The 21,132-nt window shown below is 36.5% G+C and overlaps 3 protein-coding genes across 5 annotated transcripts; 2 read left to right on the top strand and 1 right to left on the bottom strand.

Annotated features, from left to right (window-relative positions):
• The first annotated feature begins 11,512 nt into the window (after window positions 1-11,512).
• LOC116429977 (ribophorin I) lies at window positions 11,513-14,160 on the top strand. Its single transcript, XM_031983569.2, has one exon. It carries the CDS (start codon window positions 12,195-12,197, stop codon window positions 14,019-14,021), a length of 1,827 nt encoding a protein of 608 aa, XP_031839429.1. The 5' UTR covers window positions 11,513-12,194; the 3' UTR covers window positions 14,022-14,160.
• A 146-nt stretch (window positions 14,161-14,306) lies between these two features.
• On the top strand, window positions 14,307-16,631 carry LOC116430011 (deoxyribonuclease TATDN1). Of its 3 annotated transcripts, none has more exons than XM_031983619.2 (5): window positions 14,307-14,476; window positions 14,638-14,817; window positions 15,270-15,663; window positions 15,732-15,935; window positions 16,005-16,631. In XM_031983619.2, exons 1-5 carry the CDS (start codon window positions 14,437-14,439, stop codon window positions 16,108-16,110), a joined length of 924 nt encoding a protein of 307 aa, XP_031839479.1. In that variant the 5' UTR covers window positions 14,307-14,436; the 3' UTR covers window positions 16,111-16,631. The 3 variants fall into 3 exon arrangements, with proteins under 3 accessions (XP_031839479.1, XP_031839486.1, XP_031839493.1); XM_031983626.2 differs by having other exon boundaries at window positions 14,325-14,476; window positions 14,583-14,817; XM_031983633.2 differs by having other exon boundaries at window positions 14,375-14,476; window positions 14,586-14,817.
• Window positions 16,398-20,706, bottom strand: Tmem214 (Transmembrane protein 214). The gene is made up of 9 exons (XM_076365814.1): window positions 20,466-20,706; window positions 20,077-20,270; window positions 19,312-19,995; window positions 19,023-19,233; window positions 18,813-18,952; window positions 17,692-17,818; window positions 17,351-17,616; window positions 17,135-17,286; window positions 16,398-17,068 (listed from the first exon to the last, which is right to left on the bottom strand). The coding sequence occupies exons 1-9, from the start codon at window positions 20,590-20,592 to the stop codon at window positions 16,942-16,944; spliced, it is 2,028 nt and encodes a 675-aa protein (XP_076221929.1). The 5' UTR covers window positions 20,593-20,706; the 3' UTR covers window positions 16,398-16,941.
• Between the last annotated feature and the right edge of the window lie 426 nt (window positions 20,707-21,132).

The raw sequence follows: 21,132 nt of genomic DNA on the forward strand, positions 1-21,132 counted from the left end.
TATCTATTTTTTAAATGCATTTCGAATAATTTATCCTAATAATACAGTTATTGAGGAAAAAATGCAAAAGAAATTCGGAAAGGGTTAAAAACTACCACCCAAGAAACTAAGCTATTCCCTGAATAACTACAATATCCCTCGAAATCCACAATAAAAATGCCGAATTCGCTTGCATCGGCAGTTCCCACTCGCTTCAAACGTCTCGAACTGCACTCGAACCGAGTGACATTGCTGCAAACGTCGCTGGAAACGTCTGAACACACCGAAGCACAGCAACCAGCGTGTCTAATAGTTTCGATCAGCAAAAGGACAAGAGGATGCGGCACGTGTTCGATTACAGCATCGCCGAAGCGTTTCTTTTTCGACGCGGCGAGCTGCCCACGCTCGCGATTCCGCGAACCGGAAGACGGCGAAAAGAACGCACGGCTAAGTATCCGAGTGGTTGTACCTACGTAACGATGCGGAGGATACGGGGCCCCGGGTGTGCGTGGCATTAAAAGGGCACCCGAGATCGGTATCGGGATTCTCGCGTTCGCGCGTCCGATTCGTTCAAGCCATTCCGATTCCGACGCACGCGTAACTGTACATCCGTATTTTTCCCTTAGCCCGTTGCCGCGTCTAGAATAACCCGGCCCCCTCGGGCCGTCCATTTTCCAAGCCGCATTTTCACTGTATAGTTACTTACATATGTACATACCCGCACGCGATGCGTCCATCGGCATGAATGAAAATCTCCAGCGGCGAGCATAAGGCTTGAAACACACCGTCGCACCGTGACTTAACCCTTAACGGTCGACAATTTTCTATTAACTCTTTGCGGACGAGACTATCTCAAACTTCTAATATTTCTTTTCATAAACAACTGGATTATGCATCGAAGTCTTAACTACGAAAGAAACTGTACGACAATCTCTCGTTAATTGCATAATTGAAATATTCCATCGCCGTTTTCGATTTGAAATATCGAAGCTCAAAGGGTTAACCCTTTGCACTATAGAGATGACTCTCGGTTACCGCTTGATTTCATACAAAACTATAAAATTCGATATTTAACACGTTGACCGTTGATAAATACTTTATATCCGACACCCTGTATATTACAGTTTCAAACAGTTTATTTTTGGAACCTTTTTAATCTCTGAATATGACTCTCGCGCGAAAACCTCGAATAATTATGAATAATGTTTAATGGCACCGATAACGGGTATCAAGACCTGTCCGATAATGTGTATCAGACTGAAAAAAAGTTGTTGTGTTGTGGAAAAGTCTCCTCGCGTCGTCGATCTTCAAACTACTTGTTACCGGGCAATTTCCAGCTGTTGGGTTTGTTTTCTGGGTACCAGATTGTGTATCGTTGGTAAAAGATGCACGAGGATTTTAGTCGCTATGGTATTCGAACACCATTCGCTCTGATTAATCGTAATCGCCTGTAGATCCGGATAATTATCGATAATGGGAATAGCTGCGGCGATTGCTTGCTCGGAGGTGTTCATGCGTTTATGTTTAAATAAAGTAAGCCAAACACGATTTTGAAATGATCGTCGATTTGAGATTCGTAACGGACTGACGCGTTCTGCGACAAAATAGGGTGAATCGAGGCGAATTAGATCGTTTCTGTTCGACAATGAAGAAATAAAAGAACATTAACCCATTGGTGCCTCTCAGTCGCCACACGATTTGGTACAGCAAAATTACGAAGTATAATATTTAATGTTAATTTTCGTCTGTTACATTAATACGTGAAATATTAAAATAAAACAGCCTCTTTCTATAACTTATGCACGACTTCTCGTTAAGTTAATTTTAAGAAATGTGGACCATGTTACATTAGAAACTATGTTGGATATTTTTAGCAGAAAACTCTTGGAGTGTAAAGGGTTAATGAGAAAAATCGAGAATCGCGTTACGTTAATACAGTAATCGGAAAATTTAAGCGCGTTATAGGAATCAGCGTTACGGAAGTTTAATGTATACGTTATTAACGCATATTTACTGGAGAATTGTGAGGATGGCGCTTTTCAGTGAAATCAACTTACATCACTATACATGGAACAACTGAAATGTCATATTATTATGTAATATATATTAAATAGATGATCAGTTCCAATAAAATTTGATATTTTGTTAAGTGCTGCGATAATTAGCAAAGTTACATAACTAAGAGTCTTTACACAAAAACGAGATTTCTCGTTACCAGTACACAATACGTGGTTAACAAAGAGAATCTTTTCTGTCCAAACAAATAACGTCTTATTATAACGTGAGTTCTTTCTTCCTGTTCTCTTAATTTCGGTATAGCCAACGGACAGTTGAAAACTCTTCTCTCTATTTCGTAGAAAAGAGAAGACGTTAGACGTCAGACGTCCATTCTATTAACAACCAAGCGACCGAAGTCACGGGTACTAGCCAGTCGTGGATATAATCTAAAAGCAACGTAACCGGCATAAGTGCAGCGACACAAGTGCAAACGTGCGTGGACGGATTCGATCAAGTTTTTTCTCGCCGCGAGCCCGTTGCATGGGAAACGCTAATTATAATTAAACGCGGGGATTCTATTAGACCGGTCGTTTATTAGATATTTATTATTGATACCGTTTTGCGCGCGGTATAACAGTGCAACCTACCGTGCGCCCGTTTTTTTCACAATTCGTTTCCATCGTGTCGGCTGGCGTGCCGGGGCGCAATAAATATCGCCTTTATTGTGCGCGCCGCGCGTATCAAGAGCGAAACACCGTCGAGGAATCCTTCGCAAATGGGGGAACGAGGTAACCGAGCCGAACAAAAAGACGAATTAAGCTGGAGGAGTAAAAGCGGCACGCAAGGGCGGGGTTTAATGAATGATACGCGATCGAACGCTGTCATTAGTTACCATTCGGTGTCATTAGTGGGAGCAATGATGCGTCTCGGATACTTTGTAGCAACTAGACGTGTCCCGAGTATCTTCCATATTACGCCGGGAGTGACGGAATCGTTCAGGAAAGACGTTTCAATGTTGGACAACGGATGAACAGAAGCGTTCGAGGACAAAATATTAGATCGGTGCGAACGAAATGTCGGATTTTATGGGAAAAAGGAAACCTTATTTGATATTCTAGAAGACCTTACTTATGTTCAATCACAGCATGCTCTATTTGACTCGATACACTTCTGCCAGCGTGTTTCTTACAAATTGAATGCCGCACGATTTCATAGAGCAAAATACATGGAATGGAGAAAATTTAATATTGAATCATCTGATTAAATTGTGTTATTGTTGCTACACGTTTATCTAGCTGAATGTTAGCTCATTAGATAGCATTATTCGTAATGTAGAAATGTTTTCAAATAATCATTATTTAATTAAGTGAAGTATAGTAATTCGGTGAGCTCCATGGCATTCAACGTGTTAATAAAGACACAGAGGTTTTCTCTTTCATCTTCTTTGTAGATGGTAGCATCGTTGGAAATATGTTGAAGCGTTTCACTTAACACTAAAACTACCGAGTAATTTAATTAGATTTTCGAATTTTCCTATATAAAATCTGGTTTGTATAATCCTAAATCCTATATAGAATTTGGTTCGCGTAATTTTAAATCAATTTCATTACTCATTTCCCTAAGAATCATCTGTTCCTTTCCAATAGTTTCAGAACAATAATCTAGGAATGGGCCACTCTGGTCCATTTGGTAGTTCTAGTGTTAACGCTAGATTTACGGGAAGCATTAGTTTGACGCATATCGAATTTTATAAACATTGCTTGGTAGACGCTTACGCCGACTTCGATCGATTTTTCCAGGAGCAGTAGAATAAGCTGTACAATAAATGTTCGTAAACCTAGCATTAAAGAGTTACCTTGCTTTCTCGCGTATCTAGCAACGCGAAATACTAATACAAACGCTCGATACCTCTACGCGAAAATGTCTGTAATTTTTGTGAAAATCTTATTGTGGAAATGTCTGTAATCTTGGTGAAAACACCTTTAATACTTGAGCACGAAGTTCTACAAGAATATTTTAGTTTCGTTTCAACCCAAAACGAAAGTAGTATTGCTGCTATGTGCGTTTACAGAGTGAAATTTGAAACAGGAAGGAATAAAAGTTAAAGAAAGTGTCCAGTAGGTTTGCTGGGGGTGATATTTCCATATCATTCAAGAAAATTAACACTGAAACTACCGAGCAGTCGAATTGACTTTCGAAGATTTCTCTGCAGAAACTCCAAGGATGCATCTATTGGAATCTCTATTAATTTACAGTTCAGTTTAGCTATTGTTAAATCAATTTCTTTAGTTATTTCTCAAGAGAATCTGTTACCTGTTCAAGATACAAAGTATTTTTCATGCATATAATTATTTAATAATTATAAAATAATTACATATATTATATAATTAATAAATAAATTATAAATGCAAGTAAAGACTGTGAAATTTGAATACTACATAATCAAAACACTCGTCTACTCGCACTCGAAATTCTGAGTTCAGGATTTGCGGCTCTTGTCGAGGATAAAGTTTAGCCAAGTACGTTCCGTTGCATCGAACCTGGCATTTTCGTCTGAGCGGTCAAATTCGAAGGTGCACGCCTTGCTCACGCGAATTTTCGGTTCTGGCATATGATTCGCCGAGACCCCCTCAAGCCCACTAATCAGATCGCACGACGAAGAGCGCGAAGATCCGTTTCTCTTATTCGTAATTGGATATCTCGAAGCGACTGTTTCTGCCCCTATGACGTCACGAGTGCCAGGTTCGCTGCAACAAACGGTATGGTATATAATAACCTTCTTCGACTTGGGCTCAGCACCCGCAAGAAGCGATGATCCAGTGGGCAGCGATCACCGATGGATTGCGCGGCTCTCTGTGATCTGAACGGAGCTGAAGGTGTTGCCCGGGATCGTTATGGGATCACGCGATATTCAAATAGGAAAGCCCTCCAGCTGGACAATACCTGCGAAAAACGAGCAGGCTCAGCCGATATTCGACTCCTGATAAATGTTCCCCGTAGCATTCCGTCGACAGCCAGGCTGATTAATCTGTCCCGTTCCCAATACGCCAGCTACATTGACATTCGAATGGTAAGCACGGTCCCTCTTCTTATTTCCTCTTTCGCGATTCAACCTAACAAGGTCGTGATCTTGCTGACAAACACCTGAGCAATGTGATTGTTACATCCTCTATCGGCATCTCGGGACAGCGTCCGGTTCGGTCAACCAAGCGGCTTAAGAAGGTCAATAATGTTGCATAGAGCTGGATAGATTTATTACCGTGCCGCGTTATTTTAATTGAGAAAGTAGCATTGATGTTGCAAATGCTAGGAACACTTGGCTAACACCCCGATAAGACGTTGTTGAAGGTTTCCTAATATTGTAGATTGTTTCAACATATAATGGAATACATGAATATGATCGAAATGTATTACGCACTGCTCTAAAGTACTCCGGAAACGTTGATAAATCTAGCTAATACTTGAAGGATTTACCTAACTCCTAGCTGCATAGAATATGCAATGTTTTTCTGACGTCGTAGATTGTTCTAACGCATAAAATGTATAAAATGTTGAAGATGTATTGAATTGCTTCAAGGTACTCTATAAATGTTGCTAAGGCATGTTAAGTTTTCGACGCGTTCGCGAAATGATTAGTGATCAGGAAGCAGTGCTGCGCATAGCTGATCAGACACCTGCAATGCTGCAGAAAGGCGTAGCAGTATTGTAGATTATTTGACTGTCTCCCAATTATGCTGCCAGAATGCCTACAGTTCCGCGGTAACATAGTCTTAATCGATCTTCCAAGGCCTAACAGTATTGTAAACTATTTCAATGTCCCCCAGTCATGCCGCAGAATGTTTGCAGCTCTGTGCTGCAACACAGGCTTGATCAAGCCGCTATAATATCGCGGGGTACACGGGAACAGCTCGATAAATTCTGTTAAACCAACAGAATCCTGCATGCATCGATCAGGCGTTGTTGACACAATCTCGAAACAAGATCCAGAGCACGTGAACAATACAGCGGAGTCGTTTCAACCGATACAGAATAATTCAAAGCCGTGCGTTGACCGACAGGATTGACCCCTGGTTTATTCTCCAGTTTATAGCGCAGTAGGTCGAAGCGCTGTCCGCTTCCTTAATAGTTTTGCTACTTTTACGTGCTACCACCGATGATAATTGCAGGCCGTACCTCAGTTTTTTCACCGATTAATCATAAATACGCCTCGGCGGGAATAAATGTTCGTTAAGCGTCCGATAAAAGCCGAGATTACGGGTTTAGACACGGTTGAGATGCGAACGGACCGCGATCGAGGAAGTGGACACGTTTCCCGGTGCAGTTTCGAGCTAGTGGAAGGGAGCATCCTCCTCCGCAACCCCGGCTGTCCCGTTATGCACCAGCCAACGAACAGTCGTTGCGATCTGTTCTCCTAATCGATTGAAATTTGAACCGTGGCATGGTGTCGATTGCACGCGGTGCACGGGAATGCATATCTCAGGGCTCGCGCGCCGGTTGGCTGGTTCGCCGGGTTACGGCAAGCGCAACCGTGTCTGTTCATACTTGAACTGCCGAGCAGTCAAATTGGCCGTCTTGTATTTTCTTGTACAAATCACGAGAATGCATTTAACGATGTTTGGTTTCACTCGTGTTTCAGTTCAATGTACTGTTAAGTCAATTTACTTAGTGCTAGGTTCATCGACGTTAATTGAACAGTTGATTCCATTATTCCTAGAAAACTTGATGCCCTTTCGTTTAGAACTTTGGACATTAGGACTCGTATTTGCACGATTGCATCGATCTAAACCGATGTAAACGTTTGCCAAGTAACGTTTGTACAATTCAATGGCAAATTGACACGTTCAGGGAAGACTACAAATAATCGATGAGAAAGTATGCACATTAACCCGTTGCCTTGTAGTAATGTGTTTGACTCGCGGTGAAGATCTGTTAGTTATTATATTTTATAGCAAACATGGAATGTTTCTCTTCTTTTCAATAAAATATTAATGACAAAGTTGTATCGATGGCAAAATAAGTCATAGGGCAACAGAATGAATTAATCAATCCAGTATGGAAGATAAACGAAATTAACAATCGCATTTAATGAATAATTACATCAACAGTGGTATGCAATCAGATTGCATTTCGCCCGACTTCGATAAGTAATCGGTAAACGCGGGAGTGAAATAAAAAGGAAAAAATTGTGCTGCGAGCGAAACGATGGGCGTGTCCCTCCGCCGTAACACAATCAGCATTGCTATTCGCTCCGACGCGACACGACGCTGAGCGATCTCTTACGGCAGCTTCGCGGTAACTCGCGTAATTTATTCGCCTCCTACCTGAAGAGGGAAAAGGAACGGCCGGGGAGGATTGACGAGCACAATGTTCTCGGGTCGGCGCGGTAATTGGTGTCGGATAACAATGCGCGTGTCTCTTTCAAATGGTAATATCGCTGCGGCATTCCCGAATGATCGATGCTCTTCGATACTCGGCTAGGGTACCGGTTACTAACTTTCATTAAATATTTGTCGCGAGCTGTCACGGCTGTATATTAACATAAAGAAATGTACAACATCATTCTAAGCAAAACGCGATCCGGAGCAGCTTGTTAACATACGTAACCTGGCCAATAATGTTTAACATTGTTACGTTTCGTGTCATGAAAATATTATATGGTGCGTTTGGGGATCAAATGTCGCGCGATCGACTAAGCAGAGATAGTGAAGTAATAACGAAATAGCAATGAAATAATAATAAGATAATAATAGAATAATAATAAGAAGGTAGAAGAAGAAACAAATAATAACGTTAAACAGTTTGATGTCGCTTAATAAGGTTACATTCTACCCTTTGTATAATAATATCACCCAATTTTAGGTACTTCGATCATTACTGCTTACTGTTCAAGAGATGCTAGATGATATTAAATACTGTTTAATATAAGTCAACTATATTGTACTTTAATAAACATCAACTAAACTATCGAGAACAGTCTCGAAATATCTTTGTAATCTCGCTTCATTGCTACTCGACCGTGCAATTTTCAATATCACCAGAAACTAGGTACATCGAACTTGTAAACGTTCGACGAACCTGAACGATTTCCCCGATTCCTTCAACGGAACCGCTAACATTGTATCTCCTATTTAATCCCATCTGATCTGCAACAATGTTACACCGCGTTATATTAGTCGTAGCCTTAGTAGCATCTCGCAATTCATCTCCGGGACACGATAACATTGTTGATCCATGCTTGGTACCGCTGTCGGTCGTGCCTTTCTCCGCACACCTGCGTCCGATTACTTTCGATAATCGGAAAATTACTTCATCAAACCCGTTTAATGGTAAACAGTCTAACCACCGCGAGAGAATCCTGCTCAGAATTTTTCGCGAGACCGCGAATGGGTAACGGTGCGCGGATCGGCGGTTCGCATCGATCGTAAACAGAAAATAATAATGGTTCGGCCTATCCGATCGGAGTCTAACTTGCTTGCCTACTCGCTCGCTAGCCGATGCGAAACACGGTGGTCTAATCTCGCAAATATCGACACATCGTGAACACATCGGACGCGCGTGCACGTGTCATTATGGCGGCCATTTATACGGCAGCCGCCGCGCGGTCGTTACCGCAACCTCGTGCGTTCACGTCGGTCCGCGTCTCTCTGTTCACCTCTGCCGGAGCATCGGCAACAACATCGGAGGATTCTCTTTTATTAACGTTTTGAAATAGGCATTGGGCAAGAACGATTTAATGACTACGGTGGATCTATGGACTGTGAATCACGTGCCCGGAATCTGCCGCGAAATGAACAGCCGTTTTACATCCGTTCGGAGTCATAAACATCAGCCGCAATAAATATTCTTGTACGGTGCGCGCACCGGTAATGGTCAAACAGAAAATATATGTATATATTTCGGACGGATGTTCCCGCGGGAATTTTTGGTACACTCGTCGAGTGTATTATAAAACGAACGGTAAACGCTGCACGACAATTGAACTGTACTCCCGTGGCGAACGCGTCCGTTACCAGCGACTCGTTTATCGATAGAAAACGCATCGAAGACAAAAGTAAACGTATTGCCGACTGGTTCGCGATTCTGGTCGGGAAATAAATTTATGGAAAGCGTCCTTAACGTATCCGTGTTAATGGCGCGCTCGAGCGATCGCCGTGGATAGGTGAAACCGCCTAGTATGGCTTTACGATCGTTTTTTATTGTGCCACACTATTCGCTGACCCTACAGTTGTACATATGGGTCAAGATCGAGATTAAGAACGAAGTTTCACAGAACCTTTCCGGTCGTCACAAAAGCAACGCAATACACAAGATTTCATTTCACCCTTGTTCGTTTCCAAGTGCTCCGTAAAAGTCTGAATTTATATAAACAGTGGCTACCCGTTACAAGCGCCGCGCCTCGAAATGCATTACGAGATCCGGAAAAAATACGTGACTTCTCGACCGGCAGAAAAAACTCTTACTCTTCCTGGGGAGTACACTTTCACGCGAGGTAAGCTCGAAAATAAACGGAACCCATGGAAACGCGCTAACCGTCAGTGAAAATTACGAAGGCCGATCGAAAAACCAGTTCCAAACCACTCGCTTACGTAAAGAAAAAACGAAGAAGCGGTCATTTGTCGCGCGTAGAACGGCCACGGGGCCTTTGTAGAGTATCTCCGGGCAGGTTTTCGTTCGTGAGCCGAGATTTTAAATGTTGGAAATCGCAGGAAATCGAGCGGTGATTTTCTGGCCAGTAGTCAAAGCCCGCAATTCCCATACGCATAGTTTGTACCGGTTCACAAGTATCAGGTTTCGATCCGGTACTTATCTATCAAATGTACTTTTATTGTTCCGTCTCTGTCACAATGTTAGCCTCTCATGTGGAAGATTGATTCCGTGTTGGATTGAATTAATATCAGCTGGAGAAATCACCGACCGTAGTACTCGATCTTGTACCGGGCGTAATTACTGAACCTTCTTTTAGTAATTACGTAAATAATCGTTGACGATACGGTCGAATTGCGATTGGATGAAAATATATTTTGAAAGATGTTGCATGTACTAACGGCGTATCATTCCGATAAGGTACTTACGTTGTTGTACGCATTTCATGTTTTATAAATGATTCACCGTATTAAGCATCGTTCAACCACGTTACACAATGCGGTTCTTAATGTGCACCGTGATCGGTACACGAAGACGTCATGATAGCGTTTCGCAATGCCGAATAATGCTTGGCAGTGTCGTTTACCACGTTTCTGCTGTTCCTTTAAATACGGTAACAACGTTGTTACGCTGCGATCACAGGGAGCTTTAAACGGTGCACGCGTATCAATAATACCATACTAATACAAGGATATAATTGAATCCCGAGTTTCATGTCGGCAACAATAATTTTCAGTGAATCGAGGGCGCTGTTTCAGTTCTAAGTAAGGGAACCGGTGGCTGGTTAAGTGCAGCTTGAACGTGTTGAAGGTAAGTAAGTATCAGCGCCGAGCCGGGTGTGCGGCTCAATCAAAAAATTCAGAAAAGCAGAACAAAATTTCACCGGCCTACATTTCTCATTGCAGCAATCACGGCATTAAGCAGCGGAAATAAATAAAAAATCCGCGCTCTGTGCCGTGGCATCTGCTTCGGGGCAGGTGCGCGCCGATACGGTCGCGCGCGGTGGCCGTTGAGCAATTTGGCAAATAATGTAAAACGTCGTTTTACATTCAATCACGGTGAAACGTCGTTACTTAACAGTTGCTCTTTTCTCTCTTTCCTTCTGCCTAGCTTCGCTTTCTTTTCGAATCTCGTTAAGAAAAAACAGAAGAGCCACGGTTAAATGTATTGCTATTTTTCACAATCTAGATTAGGTATGGCTAATCTATGATGCATTCAATGTTTAGAAGTGACGCACTGAACCACAAATAAAATTTTTTTTAATCGGTTATACGATTTGTTTATACGTGTATCAAACAAATAAAAAAATTGACGTATGAAATATAAAAGGTCAGCCACCCCTGATTTAAATTGTTCAGAGGTTCAGTTAATCACAAATTTAATCACTCGAATCTTTAGATCATACATCATTATATAAGAAAACAAACACATTTCGAAACATTTTTTCTCGAGTTTTCTTATATCTTATATAAAGTTGATTTTGAATCATTTCAAGGAAGCAATGCTTGTATATACGCGAAACATTCAATTAAAGGCGGTACAATCAGAAACATTTGGTTGTATTACATTATTGCCATAAGTGTTAAAAAAAGTATTCGTTCAATTATCTGTATAATAAAAATTAAAATTATTTTAATAGTTTCAATGACAACACCAACACAATATCAATCGAGCTACCGTTATCGCACATTGGGAATAGAATACTTCCGCCATCTATGCGCAGAAACTTGAACTTAAAGTATGTTTCCATAAACTTAAGGTACGTAGATACCTACTGTGTCTTAAATCTGTGGGTAACATTACTTATTTACGCTTGTGGCCGTACTTATATATATATCAATAATTCTGCTCGAAAAACTTAATTGCAAGTCTGTGGTTAGAGTCCGTTAATACACTAAAGTATTTTCTTCAGTGTCCATATTTTAGAACAATAGACAGTAAAATACATTGTATACACAGTCTATACATAACTTAAGTTTGTGACGTTTGTATGCTGGTTTACCGTCTTACTACTTGGTTAACTTCGATCATTTTGCTTGAAGTAGTTTTTCTATTCATCGATTTCTAGGCGTAGAGAGCAGAACTAAACCTCTAATTTTTTACACAGTATAATTTAGAACACGTGATACCGAATCCCATAAGCTTGCAATGTCTATCCTATACCTTGTCTATGGTCTTACGAATATTACATATGTACTGTTAGTGTAATTAAATCAATTACATTATAATAAACGTCCATTTACTACGTTAATTTTTAACTGATGGTACTGTTGAAATTTTTTGTTATAAAAACATTACTAATATCAACACTTTATTTCCGGGATAAAATAAACACATTACTTACCCTTACCGGTAGTTAGTTAATAATGAAGATTATTTATTTAGTGTATACCAACATTGACTAAGCGAAAAAGGTTGTGAACGGAATGGGTATATAGTTACCTATCTTTATAATAAGTGGTTCTCGGTAACCGCCACGTCTGTTATGTGCCGCCTTATCCCGTAGACCGGTTTGTCGGGAAGGTTGACCGATAATATAAAATAAGTTGAAGAGAACTATTAAAATAGAAAATATGACCCGGTGTAGTTTAATTACGTTAATATGGAGTATCGGGTTGTTTTTCGGTTTCCATCTTCAACCTCTCATTGCTGCCGATGTCATTGACTCTGATCTAAATCTTAAAAACGTGGAGAAACACATCAACTTACAATCTCAATTAACAGAAATTACAACTAGACTTGTGCTAGAAAATGGAAGTAAAGATCGACACATACGAAATTTCCTATTTTCATTGGAATCTGAACAGAAAGGTAATCTAAGCTATATAGGTGCATATAGAGAACCTGTACGGGTTGAGTTGAAGCTGACAGAAGTGAAGGTAAACACACATCCAGATAAAACTTTTTACAAAATTGAATTGAAAGATCCACTTTCTCCTGGGAGAACTATGTCTGTTGAAATTGAAATGATATTGAGCCATGAACTGGTACCTCATCCTAAAGAGATTACGCAAAAGGAAAAGCAATTGGTAAAGTACATGGGAAATATTTATCTTTATTCTCCATACAATATAATGAAACAAACAACAACAGTATCTTTACCATCACGCAATATTGAAAGCTATACCAAACTTAAACCAGTTTCACAGAGTGATTCAATGATTACATATGGTCCATATGAAAAACTTCCTCCCTTCTCGCATGAAGAATTAAATATACATTTTGAAAATAATAATAAATTCCTCACTGTTATCAAGCTTGAGAGGAGCATTGAAATATCTCACTGGGGAAACATTGCAGTAGAGGAACACATTGATTTATTGCATACTGGAGCCTTATTGAAAGGCTCATTTTCTCGTTATGAGTATGCTAGAGAATCTAAGTTAGGGCAGGCTAGTATTCAAAGCTTTGATACTATTTTACCTGCAGCTGCTTCTGATATTTACTATAGGGATGAGATTGGTAATATATCAACATCGCATACTCGTATTAAGAAAGATTCTGTAGAATTGAATCTCCGCCCAAGATTCCCACTCTTTGGTGGTTGGAAAACCCGATATATAGTTGGTTACAATGTACCTAGTTATGAGTATTTGTTTCATACTGGAGATCAGTACACATTAGAAATGAGACTCTTGGATCACGTATTCGATGAAATGGTAGTAGATGAATTAATTGTGAAAATTATATTACCAGAAGGTTCGAAAAATATTGACTTGAGCCTTCCATATCCAGCAACACGTTTGCCAGATTCTCTTCATTATACATATTTGGATACTTCTGGACGTCCAGTAATTTCTATTACCAAGAAAAATTTAGTTGAAGATCATATTCAAAATTTTAAACTAAAATACACATTTCCTCGTATATTGATGTTACAAGAACCATTGCTGGTAGCAGCAGCATTATACCTACTCTTTTTGTTAGTAATCACTTATGTAAGGCTTGATTTTTCAATAGATAAAGATGAGATTTCAGAGAGTAAGTTAAGAATAGCAGGACAATGCGAAAAAATTTTAGCTGTCCAAGATCGGCGTGTAACTTCTTACAATGAATTAGATGATCAATTGGCATATCTTAAAACAAATAAGGATGCCAATGCATTCTTATCCATTGTTAAAGGCATTAATCAAGAATACAAAAATGCAACAAGCATTATTGCAGAAATTGCTCAACGATTGAAAGGAGAATCTGGAGATGTATATGATCGGGTTCAAGAATTACAAAAACACGATAGAACATTAAAAGAACTTTACAATCAACAACAAGCACTCTATGTAGACAAATTAGTACCAGGAAAAATAGGACGTCAGCAGTTTGTAGAAGCAGAGGCAGCTATTGCAAAGAAGAAAGAAGAATGCATTGAAAAAATTAATTCCATTGTAAAATCTTTACAGTAATAAACTTGGTGGAATTTCAAAACTGCAGACTTGATGAAAATAATTTAAAATATTAGATGAAATCGATTTTATAATAAGTTAAAATAAAGTAACCCTTTCTGTATAAGTTAAGATTTGTAATAAAGACATGTAAATTACACTCTGTTAATCATTACTTATTCAAGGATAATAAGAACCATTAATTATTTTAACAATAAATTATCACTAATTATCGTTAAAAATAATATACTATCTTATATATTTAGTAAAACTAATATATAATTGCTAAAGATATAATGTAGAATCATAAATTTGATTCTTGGGCAACGTCAAACACTTCGTAAAATCATGTGTCAGTATAGAACGCCGGTTAAATAAGACACCTGCTAACCTTTTAGACAGTGCTCGGAAAACTGTCACTTTGTTCGTACGTCGAATGATCGGAGCTAGAATGAGTAATTTACGGAAATTTATAGGTAATCGTATTCTTTCTTTCATAATCGTTTCACGTATCTATCGGTCAGTTTCTTTAAATAAAAAGTTGAACCTTTCCTTTTTTTGTTGTTAATTTATAATACTTAGCAGGAGGTTATACATTTGCTATTCATACGTGGTACCGTTCTTCGTTTTAATATAGATATTGGGGCAAATTTGACGGACCCAATGTTTCAAGGAATTTATCATGGATCTCAAAAACATCAACCGGACTTAGATAAAGTTTTAGAACGAAGTTGGAACAATGATCTCTCCAAAATTATAATCACTGCCGGTAATATGGAAGAGAGTAAAAAAGCCCTTGAAATAGCACGAACGGATGGTAAGATATTGCTACGTAAATATTTTTAAACTGTTAATTGATTCTATATGAATTAGTTGAAAAAATGAAACATTGTCACTGTCGCGTCTCTCTATCACGGGCAGCTGTAGTTCATTATATGAACATTTTTGTATAGAACTATCAATAGATCATAAATAATTGCAATCACTGTAGTACAATTAATATTTTATACACCTTGCAGGCTTTCAGCTGTGAGGCTAAAGACTTAATCTAATAATGTACATCTATTATTTATTTATCTCGTATTAGACTGTGATGCAATCATTACATACGAAGAAACCGCTGAAAGAGAGATGCAATGGTTGCTGTGATTCTGTTCTATAACTACAACAACAATATGCATGTCAATGGAATTAACTAGGTATATATTGTATTATTTTCTTCTCATTTAATTAAATTTGATTTCATTTTTATTACTGCACATGTTGCAGAACGATTATTTTCAACTGTTGGTTGTCATCCAACACGTTGTAATGAATTTGAAGAAAGTGGCAATCCAGAGGCATATCTGAAATCATTATCGGATTTGGCTATAGATAATAAAGATAAGATTGTTGCTATTGGTGAAATGGGGCTTGATTACGATAGACTACAATTTTGTCCTAAGGACACACAAAAAAAGTATTTTGAGCTGCAACTATCTTTATGTTGCACTTTAAAATTGCCTATGTTTTTACATTGTCGTAATGCTAGCGAAGATTTCGTAAAAATTTTAAGGAAACATAAAGATACATTAACAGCTGGTGTTGTGCATTCTTTTGATGGAAATCCAGAAGAAGCAAATTCTATATTACAAATGGGATTGTACATTGGTATTAATGGATGGTACGATAAATAAGTTATATGTTTATAATGTTTAATATAATCAACACTGACTTTAATCACATTTATAGCTCTCTTAAAACAGAAGAAAATCTTTTTTCTGTAACAACAATCCCCTCAGACAGATTGATGATAGAAACTGATTGTCCATGGTGTGAAATAAGACCTACTCATGCTTCTGCGAAAGATGTTATCACCAATTTTCCATCTGTTAAAAAAGAAAAGTGGCAACCAGATCGTATGGTTAAAGGAAGAAATGAACCATGCACTATAGTGTAATTATTAATTTGCTTTTCAGAAACGAAATATGAATAATTAATTAATAATTTGATTCCTTTTTGCAGTCAAATTTTAGAAGTGCTTGCACGAATTAGAGATGAAGAAGAAGAATATCTATGTAATCAAATATACAAAAACACAATGAAGGTCTTCTTTCCTCACGAATTGTAATTGTAACCAAAATTTATTACCACTATGCACAAAAGAAAAACAAAAAACACATAAAAAAGAGAATTTTTACCAAATTCATTTCTTAGAAGGAAGGAAATGAAGATACTCATTTTTTACATACATTACTCTATGGGCGTGACTAGAGTCACATTTCATTGATCTCTTTCCATATAAAACTTTAATATATTCCTGTTAAAATTATCATTGCCACCATAATCATCTTCATTAGTTGCATTATTAGCACTATTATATTTATAATTATAATAATAATTAATACTATTCCTATATTTATCAATATTATTCTATTATTCCTGTGAACATCACTATTGTTACTCCTATTATTGTATCCAATGACATTTAGTTGATATTCTACATCTATTAAAAAGTTAATCATACCGTCCATTCCTCTATATTAATTTTCTAAAATTACCAAAAAAATTAACTTTATTTAATACAATTTTTAATTCACATATAAACTTGTTATCATTTAATGCACGTAACAGGAATGTAAAAAAAATAAATGTAGCAAATAATAGGTTTAAATTTGATCCTAAATGAAGTAGGCTATATATTACTTTAATAGTTATTTCGTTTGACATAGATATTAACTTAAGAAAAAGGACTGACACTTCGATCAAATTTCCAGTGTTTCAAAATGTCTCAATTCATTGGAATTATATAATACATTCTTCAAATATCACAGGTGAAATGGCCGCCGCAATACATGTGGAAATATACAACATTTCAACGTTGGAATCATAAAAGTAAATGCTGAGAGTGGGGGAGAGTTTTATCACCGAAAAATCGGTTACAACATCCAATGAATTTCATTCATGGAACTTTAGATAATGTTTGCACCTTTTCATATACCCAATCGTAAGTTTGACTTGCTAATGTTTGTGTAGTATCAATAGCCTTTGAAGCATAATTTTGTAAATTTTTTGGACTTAGCTTCCCACTAAAAAAAAAAGGGCAAAGTCATAAACTAAATTGATTTATATAATTAAGGAATATTGCTACTTACACAAATACATTGTGTTCTAACCACTTAAGTGTTGCACTTGAGTGTTCAGTGAATTTTTCTATACAAACATTAGAATAAACTTTCACCAATTCTAATCCTTGGTTACTTCGTAAATGGATTTCATCTAACATTCCCGGAACATAATGTTCAACCTATAAAGTAAATGAAACATTTATATTACATGTGAATATTTCGTATAAAGCTTGTGAAACTTACTGTTTGTAATACTACGGGGCCGTTCTTTCCAACATATGCTATAGCATTGTCATATACTCTGACAGAAATATTTTTCATCACCAGATAAAAATCTCTAGTTAATTTAATATAAGGTTTACATGCTTCAACAGTTGCTTTGTAATATTCTGGGGAACTAGTTTCAATAAATTTAAGTGCTTTAGAAGAATAATCTTGTATTACGATCCATGCTTTCTGTCCGTGTACAGGTAATCCGCTGTTGTTCAATAGCTTATCTGTATTGGAACCTAAGTAATTGTTACATTAATAATTTACAATTAAATTGAAATAATACAATGTAAATGTTTAATTTTGCTTATTACCTTGAAAACTGCCATGTTGGTAAACATCGTAACCTACAAAAGCACCAGTCAAAAGCAATAACAAAATAATTCCTTTCCTCCAAGGAAATTTCTTATTGGACGATGCTGTCATTTTTAAGAGTAAAACCTGTAACATAATATAAAAGATCGATAATTCACTATTCTTTCACACGATTACTCGTGTAAAATATTAATAATTACATTTAATTAAGAACAAAAGGTCAAACATTATATCGTCAGTAGAAATAAACGAATTATAATTAGTCTAATTTATTCATACAGGCCTTTTACCTTCAAAATCAGCACAGCAAGAAAATGTCTTCTAAATTATTTTACTTTATTTTAACTGTTTGGAATGTGTATTTACTTATAAAAAAAAAAGGTGCGATGACGACGAAGGATGAGCGATGAATGTCGTCACTGATGGTGTTGGGGGGACAATATGCGATCGATAGTTCACTTCCGAAAAAACAAGCTTACCTAACCTAAGCTTCACCAGAGATTTGAATTTATTCGAACTGATCAAACAAAACTTGTCACACGATATTACTAACTGTAGTAAAAAGGTTTCAATAGATGTTGTTAATACATATATTTTGCATTTATTATCAAATGATCGTTTTCATATGCAAACTCGACAATCAGCCAAAAAGTAACTCGCATACCACGTACCGTTGAAACACTGTTACGAAGGCCCTTTTGCGCACACGTAACACGTAACACATAACACTTCTAAGAGTGTATGACGCGCGGATTATTTCAAAAGATTTTGGTCACACAAAATTATATCAATGTTACGCATTACTAACTATTAACAAGTTTATACATGTTATGCGTGTTAATTGTATTACTAATTAGAATATATAAAATTAAATTATAACGTTACTTCTGTAACTTCACGAAATTCGGAAGATCTCACGAGACTTTACGAAGTATGTATTCGGTAAAGCCATTTTATCTTTGTTCTGATTGGTTGACACTCGTTATTGTTTTTCTTTCTCTAAAGTGTGTCAGACACATCACAAGACAGTGGGGATAGAAATATTAGTGGGGATAGGAAAAAGATATTAAAGGAACCGTAAAAACGCAATATTAAATTATAATCATAAATAAAAACCTACCTTGCATATTTTACTGCAAGCATTAGCAAGGCTTTCATCTCTTCCCTTTTTCCACCTTTCATCAGTTGTCTGAAATATTATGCACATTTCTTTAAGAGACTTTGCTTTTAAAGTTGTACATAAAGTACTCCATTTGGCATCTGAAGAATAAAATAAAATTATATTTATAGTTATATGAATTGTTCTTAATTTTTAAACAATAATTCTTACCAATGTATGTCAGTAGAAGGTGGGATTGGTACAAGTTTTTAGCATAAATTGATCTCCAAACAGGGAAACAGAGAGGGTCAGTAGCTAAACAATCTACAAGGGCTTTAATTAATTCATCTCTGTAATTTGCATGTACTTTTTGTGTGATTTTACCTATTAATAGTTCAAATAATTTTGCGTAACTTATATTTTTGTTCCTGAACAATATTGACTGAAAAAATGTATAGAATGATAATCTACTATTTCAAAATAAGTGTATTAATATGTGTAAATATTTGTTAATGCTTACTCTTAATTTTTCAATGCTATTATTGATTTCTCTGCCTACACTAGCAGGGATATTAAACTTTCCAGAATATGTATCTTCAACAATATCAAAATATAGTTCTAGTTTAAGGTCATGAACATTTTCATGCCCAAAAACAAGATCGCTAAGAATTTGTGCCACATAACTAGAATAACTCTTTGTTTCTAACATAGGTGACATTACTTCATGCCAAACTTTTAATCCCACAGTTAAATCTTTTCTACCCGCTTGAGATAAAGCCCACAGTAAGGATAAACCTATTGTTTTTCTATTCTGGTAAGAATTTCTTACAGTGATCAATTTACTAATATTAGCAACAGTCATTTCAGGATTCATAAATGCTAAAAGTTGTAAAAATATTTTATGACCCACAACAGGGGATCCTTTCACCATATCAGTAGCCATTGCGGTTAAAGTATTTTCATAAAAAAGTTGTGCTGTTTGTTTTCCTGCTATTTCAATGGCTTTATCTAAGATAGAGGAAATTGGTTTAGGTACTATACTTAATGGATAGTCTTTAGGTTTCCCTGAGAAGATTGCATCTTCTTTCTCAACAGGTATTTTTAAATTAAGAAATGCAGCAAGATCTTTCAACCATATTAGTGGAGCTTCTGGAAATCTGGTTTGACCATTTGTCAAAACATTTGATAGTTCATCTGGGTTTATCTGTGAAAAATATGTTCCCAGTGAATAACACTTCCATATAAATTATTTTACAAGAAAGATATAAATTATATAGAATTATACCATGTTCAATGCATCTTTTATAGATTTTGGAGGCTTTTCTTTTGGTTCTGGCTTCTTTTTCTCAACATGTTGTTTTTGTTGTTTCTTTTTTTCTTCATTTTCTTTTGTTTTATTTTCTTTCTCTTTTGATGGTTTCTTGTTCTCTTTATTATTATCTAAAGTATCGTATAAAGTTTTTACTTGACTTAAAGGTACTGAAACAAATAAACATATTTTTAAACTATAATATATTTCAATATTGACTATTCCTGGAGATATATTTATGTATAGAAGTCTGTATGTATTAAATTTTCCGTTTATATGGAATTGTTTTCTGGTAGTTAACCATTTAAATAATAATATTTAGCAAAAATATTGAAACTTGGTCAGGGTTAAAAATAATAACTTACGAAAGTCTTCCACTTTTGGAGCATTCTCAATAAATTTCTTTTTCTCGGCCTTTGTAAGTTTATTATTTTTTCCATTGGTTTTATCTTTTTTATTTCTTCCAACTAATTCCCAACCACCAGACGACATAGTGCAATAAATGCAGTAAACAAACAACACTTAACAATACTACTAAAAGGCACTGAAGTATTTGTTGGCAGTTGTGTGTCGACTGAATATTGTACGTGGTCGCGCATGCGTGTTTAGCAACATGCCACGCGCCTAGCTTTCTCTATATCAAGTAACTTTCAGTTATGTAAAAATATATTTTTTAATCATGATATAATATGTCATATAATTTATTCGAAGTAATATAAATAAATATAAAATTCTTTACGATACTATTTTTTAATTATCAAATAAAAATCATTCATTTGTAACTAGAAGACTTTCTAAATACTTTCACTTAACATTGCTCAATATTTTCGGTATGATAATATACTATCATTTCGCTTCTTCAATATCTTAAATATTTAATTGTTAACATATTTTATATAATATTATCAATAAAATGTAGGAATGAGCTTGACATTTAATATACTTTCATATTTGACTTTTTGAAATGCTAATGTTCTGTTATTGTTTTCGCGTCTATCATAAACGTTACCAACAGAATATTGTAATTATTAA

Source organism: Nomia melanderi, chromosome 3, assembly GCF_051020985.1.
Source record: "Nomia melanderi isolate GNS246 chromosome 3, iyNomMela1, whole genome shotgun sequence".
In the NCBI taxonomy this organism is placed as follows: domain Eukaryota; kingdom Metazoa; phylum Arthropoda; class Insecta; order Hymenoptera; family Halictidae; genus Nomia; species Nomia melanderi.

Coding starts and splice junctions, on each gene's coding strand:
- LOC116429977 (XM_031983569.2), top strand. CDS start 12,195: ATGACCCGGTGTAGTTTAATTACGTTAATATGGAGTATCGGGTTGTTT.
- LOC116430011 (XM_031983619.2), top strand. CDS start 14,437: ATGATCGGAGCTAGAATGAGTAATTTACGGAAATTTATAG. Junction 14,818..15,269: donor TGAAATAGCACGAACGGATG/GTAAGATATTGC, acceptor CACATGTTGCAG/AACGATTATTTTCAACTGTT. Junction 15,664..15,731: donor TACATTGGTATTAATGGATG/GTACGATAAATA, acceptor TCACATTTATAG/CTCTCTTAAAACAGAAGAAA.
- Tmem214 (XM_076365814.1), bottom strand. CDS start 20,592: ATGTCGTCTGGTGGTTGGGAATTAGTTGGAAGAAATAAAAAAGATAAA. Junction 20,271..20,465: donor TCCAAAAGTGGAAGACTTTC/GTAAGTTATTAT, acceptor TATTTGTTTCAG/TACCTTTAAGTCAAGTAAAA. Junction 18,953..19,022: donor CCTTCTACTGACATACATTG/GTAAGAATTATT, acceptor TTTATTCTTCAG/ATGCCAAATGGAGTACTTTA.